This window comes from Tachypleus tridentatus, chromosome 2, assembly GCF_004210375.1.
Source record: "Tachypleus tridentatus isolate NWPU-2018 chromosome 2, ASM421037v1, whole genome shotgun sequence".
NCBI lineage: Eukaryota > Metazoa > Arthropoda > Merostomata > Xiphosura > Limulidae > Tachypleus > Tachypleus tridentatus.
In genome coordinates, this window is record NC_134826.1 from 128,464,424 (window position 1) to 128,480,903 (window position 16,480).

Consider the following 16,480-nt stretch of genomic DNA (forward strand, 5'->3'; position numbering starts at 1 on the left):
GATGTAGGAGTTTTGATTACGTACACAGATACTGACATACATGCTACATCCATTATAGTAAGAAAAGTGCGTACTTAAAAACTAACCCAATGAAACTTTCCAGTAAAAAAAAAAGTACCTTAATGTATTTAAACAAAATTCTATTTCTTACTCAATACAATAAATCATCAGGCTAACTAATATTACAACACCCAAAACCTTAGCCATAACATTATTTATACCAATGATATGAAACAATAATTCATATGATGAATAACCATGAAGGTAGTAAATCATAGTAATTCATTAGAATAACAATAATGAAAACCAACTAAGACTGTGGTATTGAGTTCCATTTAACTGCTATTATGTATTCTTTTTACTGGAGTCATTTTGATACAGTATTCTACATCTAATTTCACTAATACTATAATGTTTCATCACACTTGATAATTTAACACCAATCATATAATAAAATTAAGTTTTTCCAAGAAAACGTTACATAATATACACCATTACTAAAAGCTTAAGTTACCAATTGCTTTTAAAAATGAAACATCTGTTGATAAACAGGTTAAAGTTAGCTGAATGTCCTCAATTACCTCAATAATCTAACATGATTTATCTTTAAAAGTTGTCATAAGTTAATATTTTCCTTATCTTAAAATGCATTTTCAATAGATACTCATCTTTTCACACATAATAGCTTAAATCCTCACACTTTTGCCTATAAGAGTTGCACACTACTACACTTCAGTTACCTTCCATCTGAAAATCAGGTGTTCAATGTGAACTGCACTAGTGCATTATATCATCATTTAACAATAGCCTTCCACCAATAACAGGACAACACAATATTCATGTGCAGCAACTCCTCCTAAGCTCTTGAGCTCAAAAGAACTTTATTTTTAGATGTGACAAAAGGAAAGTGTGTTGGAAGTAGGTATAATAAGTTGGAAGATGTAATAAATGTGAGTATATATCACAAATACATTTTCAGGTCAAGAAAATGTTAACTCCTTAGATGATATCTCACCTTTGCACACCATGTCACTTTGAAGTAGTAAATGAACCTGTGCAAAGGTTAAACCAAGATGAGCTCCTTTCAGAATGTATCTGACAGAAAAGTCCATAGAGTGTGACACTTGATGGCAGGGGTTCCACTGGGGCACACCTATGGGAAACCACATCTCACCTCATCCAGGGAAAGGAAACAAACACATGGAAGGAAACAAGAGGAAGTTAAAAAAGAGAAAGACTCAAGTGTCATAGAGATGGGTGGGATTTTAGCAAGACCAATCAAACATTTGCAAGTAAATAGTTAATGAGCCAAGTTAGGGTGCAATAATACAACACAGTGTGTGTCCCACCTCAACTCCAGTAGGCAGACTAAGATAGGGGTGACAAATCCATCCTGTTACATGAAGACACTATTTGTTTGTGGGGCCACCTGCAATACAGAGATAAGAGATAATGCCACCACTACCCTGCTTCCCAGTGTACTATACTGTACACAGTCAGTGAGGAACTCTTCAGGGTTTTACACTCCAGTGACAAGGGATTCTCATGTGTCACTTGAAGAAAAGGAGAATAATTTGCACTGGGAGGACTCAGAAAAGTGCCTAGATCCTCATCATATGTCTGTTAAAAAGCCCTTTTACTAGAAACAATGTAATAGGTGATCACAAAATATTATTCTGAAAAGCCACCAAGCATGAGCCAAAGAAGTTGGCAGTCATTGAAATGGTACCAGCTCTTTTCATAATGATCCATGGAATGATAAAACCTGGATAAGCAGAGAAAGTTTAATACCAAAAGGATACCTCTTGGGATCTCGCCAAACACCCCAACTTCACAGACACACAGTTTGAGCAACATCTGTTATGAGTGACGTGATACGGGAAATAAGCATACTCTGGGAAGCTACATCTGTCAGTTAATTACTAGATTAGAGTAAATTATTATTAATAGCACCCTATTAGAGACAAAAGAGTGATGAAAAAAAATTGTACTGACTCTTCTTAAAGATAATATGTAGACTGAAGATTAGCAACAGGAGGAATTCAAAATCCTGCAGGAGACAAAACATCAGGATAATGAAGATTATGTTACGTGAATGTGCAAAGATTTGTCCAGGTGCCAACCTGAATGACTTCATCCAAGGGTCAGCAAAAATGAGATGCAAGAGAGTGAGAAAGGTAATGAATTTGATACAACAAAATATGAAAAAACCTTCAAACATCAATATCTATGGGAATTCATGATGTGCTAAAGACATGTAGGTCCAAGAAGTCTTGATAAAACTGAAATAGAAACCTTGCTTTTTTTCATTGATTGTTTAGGCTGAGCATTCACGATGAAACTTTAAAGAATAGATGACAACAGCTTGTTGTGGAGACATGTGTAGAGGATATCTCTCCTCCAATCAGAAACAGTGATAATCCAACTTATCATAACATGCTCTCCACAATCCACCAGGACACTATAAAAGACCAATAACACCTACACACACACACACTGGCTTGAAGACAAAAGGTGGAAGACTTTTGAAACATCATCCTCTACACTTTTGTCTCCACAACAGACAGTTGCTGTCCGTTCTACAAAGTTTCATCGAAATAGAAACCCTTATAACCTGAGTGCTTTTGAAATGTAGACCTTTCTTCTTCAGGAAAGGAAGACAAATCACCTTTTCAAGCAGCTACAATCTTGGGAAGAAAAACCCAGTCTACATAAAGTACGGTGAAAGAAAATATGGAAAGCATTGACACTGATATCTTACAAATGAAAAGAAGAAGGTATATCCTCAAAGAAAGATGGTATAAAAAAAACAAGAAACCAATGGAATATGTAAGAACATATGAAACCATATTAAAAGCCTTTAGAGCCTTTTAGGCACTAGAGTTGGTAAAAAAGGAAAGATTAAAATAAAGTGGAGGATGGAAAAAACATTTGGTGGTAGCAGGAAAGACAAAATGTAATTAATATAACTACCCAATAACAAATTATGATAGGCTGACAATCCATGGCCAAGCACACCATGCAAAAAGGCTGAAAGGTGGGTTACAGTAGGATGGCCTGTAAGAAGAAAATAGTAGATTGTTCAACTTAAAAAAAACAACAAAAAAACTTGCCATTTTCATCGACAGACAAAGTTGTAGAACAAAAGAAATAGGATAAGGAGATGCCTACATGATTGAAAAGTCTAACCACACAGAAGATGAGCCAGACAATATCACAAACGAATCAACAACATCCCTAGGTAGAATAAAAAAAATGTGAGATTGGAGAAAAAGAGAGGGAGAACAAGGCATGGGAAGAGGGAACCTGGATGCCAATTGACAAAACATGAAAACTAAGACTGTGCAAGCAAAAGAGGCATTACCAATAGAACCCACAAAGACTGTTGCTTATCAAGGTAACGAAATGAGAGTGAGTACGAAGAGAATGAGCAAGTTATGGCTGAGAGCAATGAGAGTTTGATGTTGAGAGGAGTAGGGAGGACATTTACTTCTTGTGAATCAGTTAGTCATAATCCACTGTGACAGTTCTACAGTCGTTTCTTACATTAACCATTAAAGTGATACCTGCTCCAGGACTCTTTGCTTCCATGCTTTGACTCTGATACTTTAGGCTCATTTCCCTCAAGTGTGTTTCATAGCTTTTCATTTGCCAAGGGCTCTGTGGTCTCTCTATCCTCAGGTTTTTCAACAGGTTTGCTCACATTTGAGCACATTCAGCCCAAATTTGTGAATATGGTGAGAAAACTCTTCTATGATGCAATTGAATATGGAAGGAGCAGATACAATAACAAAGGGAAAAGTACAGAACAGGAAGACTCAATTCCAATGAACAAAAAATAATTGTGTGGAGGATGAGGCAATTGGAAGATGTAAAAAAGCATCAATACATTGACCTTGGTTATCTTCAGGCCATGTGAAAAGGACCACTGTAGAGGAAAGTAACCTTCTATTTAGAACCATGCGATATCTAGAAAAGGGTTGAACAACAACAGGCTGATACCTGGATGCTTGTCCATGATGTTCTTGGAGACCACAAAAAACAAGAGTAATATCCCAGACCAAGGGTAAGTACCCTTTTGATGGCAATCTCGATTAAGTGATCCCAAACCATATTTTCAAGGTAGTAAAGATACACAGGGTTGAAGAAAGAAGAATAGGAAGTATGAAATCTGGACAGGGAAGTAAGAAAAATGTAAAGATAGGCCATGGATGAGAACCCGAAGAACCCACTTGTCATCCTAAAATGAAGACTAAAGGCTGGCAAAGCAGGGAAACTGATGGCTACTGGGCCAGTCCTGATAGAATAGTCATGGATGAACTGAGTGAGTCTTGATATTGGGAAGTGGTAGAAAGGAAGAACACTGGAAAGCTAGAATGGAAAAGGGACATGCAGATGGAATAGGCCTATGAATAGGAACAGAAGGTTAAAGTTAAGAAAGAGAACAAGGACTGATGTTGGGCAGACTTGGCCAGGTCTTTAGGGTGTCCAATGAAGACTAGGAAGATAAGATGGAGCAAAAAAACATTAGTTAGGAGATCATCTCTATCCAACTAGTCCCAAGAGCAGAGAAATCAAGTAAGAATTGGTTGTTTGTTGTTTATTAGTACAAATCAACTAGGCTATATGCACCATTATGAATGAATAGAAAGTAGTAATGTGGGCTAAGGTGGTAAAAATGACAGAACAAACCTCTCCACCAGAAAACCCTTCTGAAGTATGATGAAGTACTTCAAAAATAAAATAAAGGGACTAGAGGTAACATAGACAGGTAGTAAGAAAAAGATGAAGGCATGAAAACTGGGCACTAAGAGGTAAAATAAATATCAAGGGGTTTGTTCCCTTACAGGTAAAGAGATTCCAAAGATCAGGAGTCAAGGAAAAGAAATGAAGAATGACTGTAAGCCAAAAAAAAATAGTAGGTGAACAGGACAAGGCTCATGAACACAGGTGCACACTTGTTCAAGAAATTTGTCTGTAAGCAAAGAAAGAAAAAAGGTAATCTTAACACTAGGTTTTGTGTAGTAAAGAACAGAAAAAGTCAACAGACACAGGAGAAGGAGAACTGTGAAATCATGTTAAGTAAGAAATTAGAAAGTTGAGGTTTTTTTTCTTTCACATCTAAAGCTAGAGAAAACACTGGTGGAGAAACAGTCAAAATTATCATGATCCTAGTCATATTCAAACTGAGAAGAAAGAACATCAATCAAACAGATGAGAAGAGAAAGTTTGTTTTTGAATTTTGTGAAAGGTTACAAGATGATTATCTGTGCTAGCTGTCCCAAATTTAGCAGTGTAAGTCTAGAAAGAAGACAGCTAGTCATCATCACCAACTACTCAACTCTTGGGCTACTCTTTTACCAATGAACAGTGGGATTGACTATAACTTTATAATGCCATCATAGCTGAAAGGTTGAGCATGTTTATTGTGAGGGGGATTCAAACCCACAACCCTCAGATTAAGAGTTGAAGGCCCAGTGTCATGAGGGAACCTACAACACATTGAACAAAAAGTCTGTCATGTCCTCCACAGCTAAAGATTCTATGTTAATATACCTCAGAATGGCTGGCATGGGTATTAACACTTTTATTGATAGAGAGAGAACAATGATTCAACCTTCCTAAGTCATCTTCAGGTTAAGGTTTATTTCAAGTGGGTTTCTCATCATCAAGAAGGTTCTATATTAGAAAAGTGATTACCACCACACAACAAAGTAGAAGTTACTGTCACTTGAGAATTAATAATGGATAAGCAGGAAATTTTTTTCTCTTTTTCTTTAGTAACAAAAGAAAACAGTTAAACATCAATAAACTAAGATTTGTTAACTATCACAAATCAGACAATTAAATAAAGTTTAAAAACCCATATATTCAAGAAAATACTGATGAAAATAAAAACTGTTTGAAGTACAAGTGCAAGAAGCTTGTGTCACCCTCCTGCTATGAGAGGATTATTTTTCCATGACGATGTCATTATTCACTAGAACAGTTCAGATTAAACACAAATTTAAGGAAGAAGTTAGCTCAAGACTAGTGGCATGTGTATCTCAGAGACAAATGCAAAAGGTATGAAACTAGTGTGTGTGTAAAAGTGAAGAATCATTTGAGAAACAAAAGTTTCAAACACGTAAATATTTCATGCTTTCATCTTTTCTTGCATGTAAGAAACTCATCAAATGTTTCCAAATTACCATTGTTTATTAATTTAAAACATTCATAGACAGAAAAAAATTTAAGATTTCAAATAAATTGGATATAGAGAATAAAAACATACATCCTTTGTTGATGGATGCAGTACTAGACGATTGGCTGTGTAAGATGGAAGCCAATCTCCAGCTCGAAGATTTTCACACATGGGGTGACCTAAATCATTCTTCTGGTGAATATCAGCTAAAAGTGACATCAAACCTAAGAAAACAGTAAGGTGAAGCAAAAAATGTTAAGTACTAATATAAGTACATTATTCAGTTCTAATATTAAGGATGAAGAAAAACCTGGAAATACATGTAATTACAAAAGTGACAGTATAATATATAATTTATATCTAAAAAAACTACAGTAATTTCAAAACAATACCAGAATAATGATAGTAATACATTTACGGATAACTAACAACTGTTTTATTAAAAAAAAAAAAGTCAACCATTATCTGTTATCCATGAAAACTTTCATCGTATATGCTTGAGTTTAATGGTTAATCTTGTGTGATATTTCAAACAAGGAAAGCAAAAACTAATTAAGGATGCCACATAAAAAAGTTTGAGTCATGCTTTCTAGGTTTGTCTTATGGTACTATTTTAACCCAAAAGAACTTCATTTTTTGAAAGTGCTAATTTTTACAAATAATTTAAATATTTCCAAAGTGAATAATGTAGGGATCAATTATTGTGCTGACTTATTCTAAAAAAATTAAATCATGATGTGCTTACTCAGAAAATGACCTTGCATAACTAAGTTCACTGATAATCTTAACAAGCCTTCTTTTCAAATGTTATAGACTCCATTCTAAAAGAATTGTGGTTAAACAAATATCACTCCTAAAAGGCTACTATAATACTAATTTGGCTGTTCAAGTGCTCCATTTTGCATCAGACTTATTCATTACCTACTAAATATTTGACATTTTAAATATCATTAGAACAATTTATTTGGTAACCCTGAAAAAAAAATCAATGTTTTCAAAGCATGTATTTTAATTTTGAAAGTTTATTTTCATGTAAAAATGTTTGTTTTTTTAAATATTACAAAATATAATGCAAAGTAAGTGAAATTGATATTTACAGTTTTAAAACTAACCAGCTTAGTTGTAAATCTAGCTAGCTGAGGAGTACAATAAATTTTCATTAAACTAGAAACTAGACTTTCAAAATATTGCATTTATATCAGGTTGGGAGATCATCTATTAAGTTGTCTGTTTCTTATTTATACACCCAACTGAATGAGAGAATTTAACACTATGTGTATATTTAAAAAAAAAGTATTAAATGCTGGGAATACTTTTACATCTTAAATAGCATCCTTGCTAATGTAAGCATGATAAAAATAATACCTTCTAACACTTTAATTTAGTTCACTCAAAATTCACACACTGGCACTACATCTCAGGATTTTATGGGCTTCATCACTTCATCCCCTGAAATACTGCCACCAAAGCACAAATCCTCATTATCCAATATGACCCACTTACATAAAACATATAAGATTAGAAGTTAAACCATGTTTTTTGAATCAGGTGAAATTATCATCAATTGAGCTTTTGGTCATTACACTTACCCTGCAGTCCGCAGTACGGAAGCTCACCAAAGTTAGGTATGTTGTATGCTCCACCACCTTTTCCTTCATCCTTTTCTTCCTGATCACATCTAAACAGCACCCTGTTCAAGTCTGATAAAGTCAGGCGACTAACAATTGAGAGAAAATCATTTCCTTGTGGCTGTATTTGCGTTCCACTGTATGACCTCATACGATATCCGAACTGTGCAACACAGGTCCTCAACTTTAAAACTGCAGTTCTTGCTGCTGAATTTAGGGAAACTCTATTTTAAGAAATAAATTACTAATTATTTATAGCTTCTATACCAATTCAAAAAGAAAAATTTAAGATATTTTGTGAAAGTGCAAAACTGTTTACTTATGACAAATCATAAAAACAATGACCATTCTTCCATTAATGATGTGCTTTATTACTGAAATCTTCTAACAAAACAGATTAATCATTAAGCACTTGCTTAATCTGTACACCTGTACAAGTGCTCATGCAAGCTCAAACCATGTAAGACAGACATGAAATCTTTAATTCTTCATTACCTTCCAATTTAAATAACTAGAAGTAAAAACAAATTTATTTGCATGTGCATTTGCAGTCCTAATGGATTGAGGTCCACTATTATTTGGCTGGGGTTCATATTAACTCCACTTGAGTCATTATAGATTTAAAACAAAAGGACATTTTCCAAATACACAACATATTTCAAAAGCTTAAGAAAATGAGCAGATAAATAACAAAAAACAAGCATAGCATAAAGAATAAAGTTAATGAAAAACTGCTTTTCATTATCTTAATCCAATTTATACTAACAGTTCTTGTCAACCAACTGGTTAATATACAACACCTCATACAACACTGCTATATCTGTCGCATCCCATTTAAACTGAAGAGCCATGATATTAAAGCAAAGGCCTGATTAGTTCTAAATGTAGCAGGTATAGTGTAGTTGACATACTATTATACACTTTTCATTATTTTTTAGTCAATACTTGTTAATAATTACAGTAAACCTTTATTCATCCAGACATTGATAATCCAGGTTATTCACAATTTTGATAATTTTTCGTGTGATAAATCTTCACAAAGAGAAATTTAACCAACAACCTGTATGTTACATTCCAAACCTGAACATCATTTCTTATATTAAATATGCACTTCCTATGAATACATAAATACTCTGAGAGTCAAACAGGGATCAATCAGAATATGTACTGATGTGAGGTGACAGTTACTAGCATCAAAATGCATGCACTAACTAAGTGTCAGTTTATGACAGTTTTATTTCTGAAAATAACCTATATTTGCAGTGGGTATCAATTTCTGAGAATGACTTTCACAGTAGGGATGTACAGGTAAACTATGACAAATCTGAGAGGACATAACAGTGATTTAAATAGTCAATAACTAGGTCATTTGAAGTTTACTACTACCATCATTTGATTAGAAAGTATATTGTGTGTGCTGAATAGAATACATAAACTATATACGTGTGTCTGTGAGGTTTTACAAACTGTCTCCCATGGTCCAGTGTTGCTATGGAATCTGTCAAAAACTGCTTCAAGCATGTCATGGTTTTGCTGCAGCCTAAACAGTGTGAAACTGTTAAGGTTTCAAAAATTATTAATAAGATTACTTGCAGAATTCATATTTTAGTCTAAAATATTAATGATGCTAGGACAGCTGATCAGTGGCTCAACATTGTCTCAACAGAGCCAACTGGTCAAGACTTGTCAGATGAAAACATCATTTCTATCTTATTTCCTCAAGCTAGTCAGTCTGAATAAAGCATGGTCTAGCTTTAAGACATCATCACATAATTCAGACAAATTGATTATTTATGTGAAGAGAATGACAGTTATAATGTTAGTTGTTTAAATCCTCTGAGCAGCTTCAAAAGTAAAATATTCAATTCAAGAGCACAACGTGACCACATTTATCTTTAAAATGTGATCTGCTGCACATTTGATCAACACTATGAGAGACCACATTTTAAGAAATTTCACAGCCGTACGAAACCATAGATTAAAATGTATACCATATTTTAACACCATTGAGAAAGTGCTGAGCATTTATGTTTTTGTTATTTTGCCTTTCTTTGGATGCAAAAAGTGGGTTTTTGCACATAATAAAAATATCAATAAAATCATACATATTCTATTAGATGTTCATGAAGGTTTCATTAAACATTTATTTAATTATGCTAACATCTGAATCATACTGTAGCATTCATTATTATATAAACTGTAACATACATTTTGAGAGCAAAGTTTGTGGTTCTACAGCTCTCCCACATTTACGTGCAGATGTGCAACTGTATTTTCGACTTTTAAAACTACATAAAATTGTCTGATATGCACATAAACATTAGTCATTTGTTTGAACATAAAATGTTTCATGTGAAGACAGTCACTTTGATTATACAATTTGTATAACAATTGCAGACAAGATTTTTATATGTGTAGTTGCATACCTACCTTTACACATATTAATCAGTACTGAATGCTATTAAGAGTGTTTACAGTATTCAGAGTGAATTATATTACTATAGACATTAACCTGGACAAATTAGTTCAATACAAATGTGTTCAGATTAAAGGAGATTTCACTGTATATAATATATACAGACAGCCACATACTTTCAAACATGTTTTGTACATTTTTGTAATACTCTCACTACATCACAAACACCACATTCCTTATGATCTATGACAAGAATTGTAAAGAACATTTACCTGTACCTTTTGTGTCCATGGGCAAAACATTTCCACACAAAGTATTTATTTATGGTGTTTGTTTCTTTTGGATTTCAGCAAACCTACATGAGGGCTATTTTTGCTAGCCATCCTTAGTTTAGCAGTGAAAAACTAGAAAGAAAGACAGCTAGTCATCACCAACCACTGCCAACTCTTGAGCTACTCTCTTACCAATGTGTAGTGAGATAACTGTCACATTATGACAGCTCCCATGGCTGAAAGGTGAGCATGTTCTAAAGGACATGGATTTGAACCCACAACCATTAAATTGCTAGTCAAGTGCCCTAACCATTTGGTTATGGTGGGCCCTGTTTACAGCGATAAAATATTTTTTTCGAAATAAAATATCTACCAAAGATAACAAAGTATATTTAACTTTAAACCACAAACATTAAAAATATGTACATTCTAAAGTACTTGTTTTTTCCCAGAAATCAAAGCTGTTCCTTGAATAAAACAACATAAAATTCATATTTTCACAAACAGCAAAGGAATAGTGTGCCAACAAAGTCCTATTCTCATTTTAAAAACAAAACAATACCAAAAGAGCAAAAATTATACAGTTTTAACACTTTGTTAATTAATTAATAATGTTGTTTTTTTTTAATTTACAGATTGTAATTGGAATGTCCAGTTGTTAATGACTGAAGTATGAATGAAGATGGCCACTACACAAGAGAAATCTCAATGCAGGTAATTCATACCCATAAAGATGAAATCTCTTCTGTAGAAATTTGTATGCCATAAACCTTAGTAGTTGAAGATCACTTCAAGCATGATGAATAGACTTTAAGGAGTTGTGTTTGAATGTCTCTTGGATATAAGAAAGTTTCCTCAGAAACACCTGCTTGTACACTTTGAAGTAGGTCAATCTCACTTCCTGTCTCCCAAAACTTGCAAAACCAACTTCTAATGTTCTTACCAAGTTTCAAACAAAATTTAAACAACTTTGCTACCAACGTATGACACTAAAATTGACATTATAGTGTATATTATAATTCAAAGTTTGATGTCACTTAAGTTTTAATTCCTTTATTTCAAAATAAATCCATTAAAAAAAACTTAAGTTCAGTTTTGTTGTCACATGATACAGAAGCACTCACAAACCTCAAGTTTTGGTCTCAATAAATTGAATATTGCTACCTACAGTATACCTTCTACGTCGAGACAAAAGTTAGGTTAATTTCTCTGGTTATACGCATTCTTCTTTCATATTCCCGAGGGTCAAATTTTCCCAGTAACAAGAAATTAATTTTGACAATTCCTAAAAGATGCTTCACCCACAATCTATATTTAACATTAAGAAGCAACATACTTAATTGAATGTACGTTTATAATCAATTTACAACACTAATTTGCAGAGATTGATATTATGCAGTTGGAGAGTTTGAAGGGTGACTCAAGACGGTAGTCCAAAAGAGAATTCTATTAGACCTACATAAAAGTATGACAAATTAGTTTTTTTTTGTGGTGTCAATCTAGCAGTTATCTTTTGTTTTTGGTATTGTTAGTTTTTGTGAAAGGATTTTCAGAACCTCTCAAAAATAGATTTTTAATCAACCCTATATCTTTTGTATAGGTAGATAAACAAGTATATTTTGTTTGTAAGTTTTACTACCTCACAAGTGGAATTTCATTTTGTGTAATTTTTTACTTCAAAAGCGTAACTGTATTTACAATGTAGAGTATTTTTCTCATAAATGACTGTTATATAAAAAAGGTAATGTCCCTTTACAATTACATCAAGATTCCTCACAGTGTTTACAAAAAAAAAAGAAAAAAAAAGTCACCTGAAAGCAACAACAGACCCTGGTGGAAAGCTAGTGAACTCCACCTCTTGAACATGCTTCTCACCACTCTCAGTGAGTTCCACCATATCACTCTCATATAACTGAATGTGTTCTCGGATATCTAACTGGAAATCTCTCAATCCATTGATGTAAGTCTCATCCTTTGCCCAATCACTTTCAGTACTTTTCCCAGTCTGCCCCTTGTGGAAGAGACGAGCTTCCAAAATTATCTCTTCCACAACACCTGCAATTCATTATTCATGATTATATTACTATATGAAAATAAAATCACAAACATCAATGGTTTGTCAGAAAAATGTTCTTTGGATTTAAAGGCAGGTGCAGCATTTTAAACTAGTTAAGTAAAATATACAAATTAAAAGATCAGACTTAAATTTTCAATTTAAAAACAGAAAAGTAAACAATAAACCTTTACTATTAATATAAGGTAATGCATGAATGAAGGAAAAAAATCATTCTAAAATTGTAATTAAGTTTAAAAACAATACATAATGTATTTCTTTTATAGCAATATAATGTTTATAAACATCTGCCAAAGATAAACCAATTCATCAATGTTGCTAATGTTAGCCAACATTAGCTCCAACATATGTCATAAAATTTTCTAGATCTGGGAATAAAAATAAAAAACACCCTTAAAAAGTTACAAGCAGCTTTTAGTTTCATGTTCTTTCCAACTGTGCATGAAATTCATCTTTTCTTGCTATTGTTTTAAATTATTTTATTGTTTTTTTTTAAATATCTAATAGTTTTAGTTTTATTTAGTTGCCCTGGATAAACAAATACTGTTAACTGTTTTCATTCACCCTTGTTAATTTAGGTTTCAGTGAAACTGTAAGAAAAACAACTTGAGTCTTAGAGGCCATACAAAAAAAAATAAATTATTAATACTTTGGGATGTGATTATGTAACATAAGTGAGCAATTAAGAAATCATCCCTTATATACAAAAATAAAATAAAATTAAAAAACAATATATATATTTTAATGAACTTAGTGTAAAACCTGTTCAAAGGCTATCTGCACCAGACATCCCTAATTCTGAATTAATAGAGTAGAGGGAAGGGTAGCTAGTCAAAATTATCCACAAACAACTAACTCTTGGGTTACTCTTTAACAATGAATAGTAGGAATAAGTATCACATTTTACTACTGTTTGTCTGTATACGGCTAAAAGTGCTAGCATGCTGAGCAATGGACTATGATCTCATGACCCACAGACTGAGAGTACCTTTATCAACAGATCATGCCAAGTTGTTTAAAGAATAATAAACACACAAACATACATATATAAAAGATTAACAAATATATTATTCTGCACAAAAACACCAAATTTAAAATGTTTAGTTATAACCAACTCAAAATGAAACAGAGGATTAAGAAATCGTTTGTTTAACAATCAAATAAAGTACAGAAAGTCAAACCTTAAGTTTTATAATTTATATACAAAAACTCATATTTAAGCTTTCCATCCATGCAAAAGTATAATGGATTATATTCACTCCTATATAGTTGACTTCAATAGTCCTAAAATCTCAAAAATATTTGGCATGCAAAAATAAAAATGAATGAGCCTAGATCTGTGCATTTCAACTAACTTTATCTGTATTTTTTTTTATAAGATTAATATCTGGTGAATGAAGGTTTGATATTTCTGCACTAGTTCAATGACTAAAATATTACAAAGTAATTCTAATAAATTAACAGACAGCAAGTACTTCCCATACTTTGATTTACCAATACTTTACACAATTATCTTTATCCTTAATATTAAGAACAAAAGTATATTCCAGTGTATCATTCACTTTCATAAACAAAATTTTAGAAACAAACTTCATATCTTACCTATCAATATGTCATTTACGACAAAATGTACGTTCATGTTTTATAACCATAAATGCTGATATTTTTCAAAAACCAAATATTAAATATGTACATTGTTTTTTTAATTTTACATTGACATGAAAAATATTTTCTCTCAATGTATGTTAGGTTACTACAATTTCATGCATGATGTAAGTTATTACAAAACATAAAACAGGCTTCAAAACAGAGCTAGTAAAATATCAACAAATAACTTTTTCTCAATCTAAATTGGATTTCTCACATGAAACATCTTTGGTAACTACTCATGTAATTGATAAATCACTGATTTACATCAGGTTTTACATATTAATAAATGGCTACGAAAGGCTTCAGAGAGAGAGTGTTGAAAAAAGTAAATATGAAAACCTACAGTAAAAATAATCTGAGCATGACAATTAATGTTTTTATTTAATTCTACACTAAAACATAAATCATGGTTAAGGAGTAGATAAATACAACATAAACTCAAAACACCTGGTACACAAAGTGGAGGAACAAATCCTGTATCTTTTGGGTTACGTGGTTGACGAAATGCTGTTCGAGCAACAAGAATGACTGACTGATGAGTAGCAGGACAATGACGTGTTACTGCAACAATATTCTGATCCACTTGATCCACGTAAACCTGAAGTGAGAAATATTCTTTTCACAATATTTGTTAAAATGCATATTCATTCACAACAATACATTTCAAACACCAAACTCAGTAAAACAATTCTATCAATTAAAATTGCATGCCAGTGAATTACCTTCTTGTTTATTTATCATGACTTATGTAAATGTGAAAGATAGACACAGTTTTCACTTTCTGCAAAATATTTTTTTCATAATTCTCCAATCTGAGCTTCAAATTTAATTATGTATTTCCATGCAAAATACTCATACTTTGTACTAATATTCCTGTCTAAATTCTAAATTTGATTATGTTTTCCACATAAATTGCTCACAGAACATCATACACTCTAAAAATTTCAGTTACGAGTTATTTTAGCTATCCTTCATATTCATATTAACACAAATATCAAATAAGGTACAAAATAAATATTACCAAAAATTAATCAGTAGCATGCTCTTTCACTCTCTTAAAACAATTGTTAAGCATCCATAAAAAATACATTCAGTGATCAACTATTAGCTATCAACTTAGTATAATCTCCATACATACAAAGGTAGAATATGCTTAAGCTACTGTCCATAACCCAAATATGGTTTTACATTACCAGAGTAAAATGCATTTTAGCCATAAAACATATTCCAAGCCTTATTTAATTAACAACATTCCATAAATATACTACTAGTATGGAGTACAAAAAAAAAGCAAAAGTAAATATTACTGTTTGCAAACCATTTCAAACTATGTGACATGTATGAAAGTAACTGGTTGTTATAGTTACCTTGGACGACACCCTTCTTCAGCTCTGAAAAACTGTTTAAAAACTAAACTCTACATCTATCAGACATTCTCAGGCCTTTTCTTCCTTTCTTAAGCTTGATGCAGAAGTTTAAACAATGTAGTACAGATCCTTTATATTTATGTTAAAGCTATTAAAGGCTATTTCCTGCCATCCCCAAATTTTAACTAGTGACTAGAGGAAAGGTTGCCACAGCCAATAACAGCACCCAACCAGCCCTCATTCATGCTGAGGAATTACATGTCACTATTATAATGCACCCATAGAGAATATTTTTGGTAACACATGGATTAAAACCCAGCTCAATGTCTCAGCAATCTCACACTAATAAAGTTGAAATTCAGTATAAATACTAGTATTAGAGGTTAAATGTGTACACATAATAATTTAACGTCTAAAAGCTTTGATCATCTAGTTTTTTTTTAAAGCCTTTGTTTGGTGATATGTTATTTGGTTGTACTCGGATAAGTTACACATATCATCCAAAGTAACTTTTCACCATAACAATGTTCTGTATTTGGCTCTGCACTTTTCTAATTTATATGGTTAAAACCATTTATATCTTTTTATCATACTGCTTTCATGCAAGAAAGATTATGATTATACATGTAAACATCATTTGTTTTAAATATTCACAATTATTGTAATAAAGCATGATGGTTACAAGTAAATAATATTGGTGAATGGCACACTGAACCTTCAGTGTCATTTTATTCAGGAATTTATCAGCAGTTTCTTCTTTGTCACTGACCTTTGTATCTAAATGTGTACATCTGAAAACTTGACAATAAGTATAGGTAGGCAAATGTAACTTAACATTAAATGTACATCAGTTATGAATGAAAAAAAAACAGTTCAGCGTATGGTTTAT

General features: G+C 32.4%; 1 protein-coding gene across 1 annotated transcript in view; it reads right to left on the reverse strand.

The window, feature by feature from the left end:
- LOC143245083 (glycogen debranching enzyme) overlaps positions 1-16,480 on the reverse strand; it is a 90,507-nt gene that overhangs the window by 30,670 nt on the left and 43,357 nt on the right. The window contains 4 exon segments of the mRNA XM_076490929.1: positions 6,275-6,408; positions 7,774-8,036; positions 12,312-12,555; positions 14,672-14,822. Of these exon segments, the coding sequence (XP_076347044.1) occupies positions 6,275-6,408; positions 7,774-8,036; positions 12,312-12,555; positions 14,672-14,822 (792 nt within the window).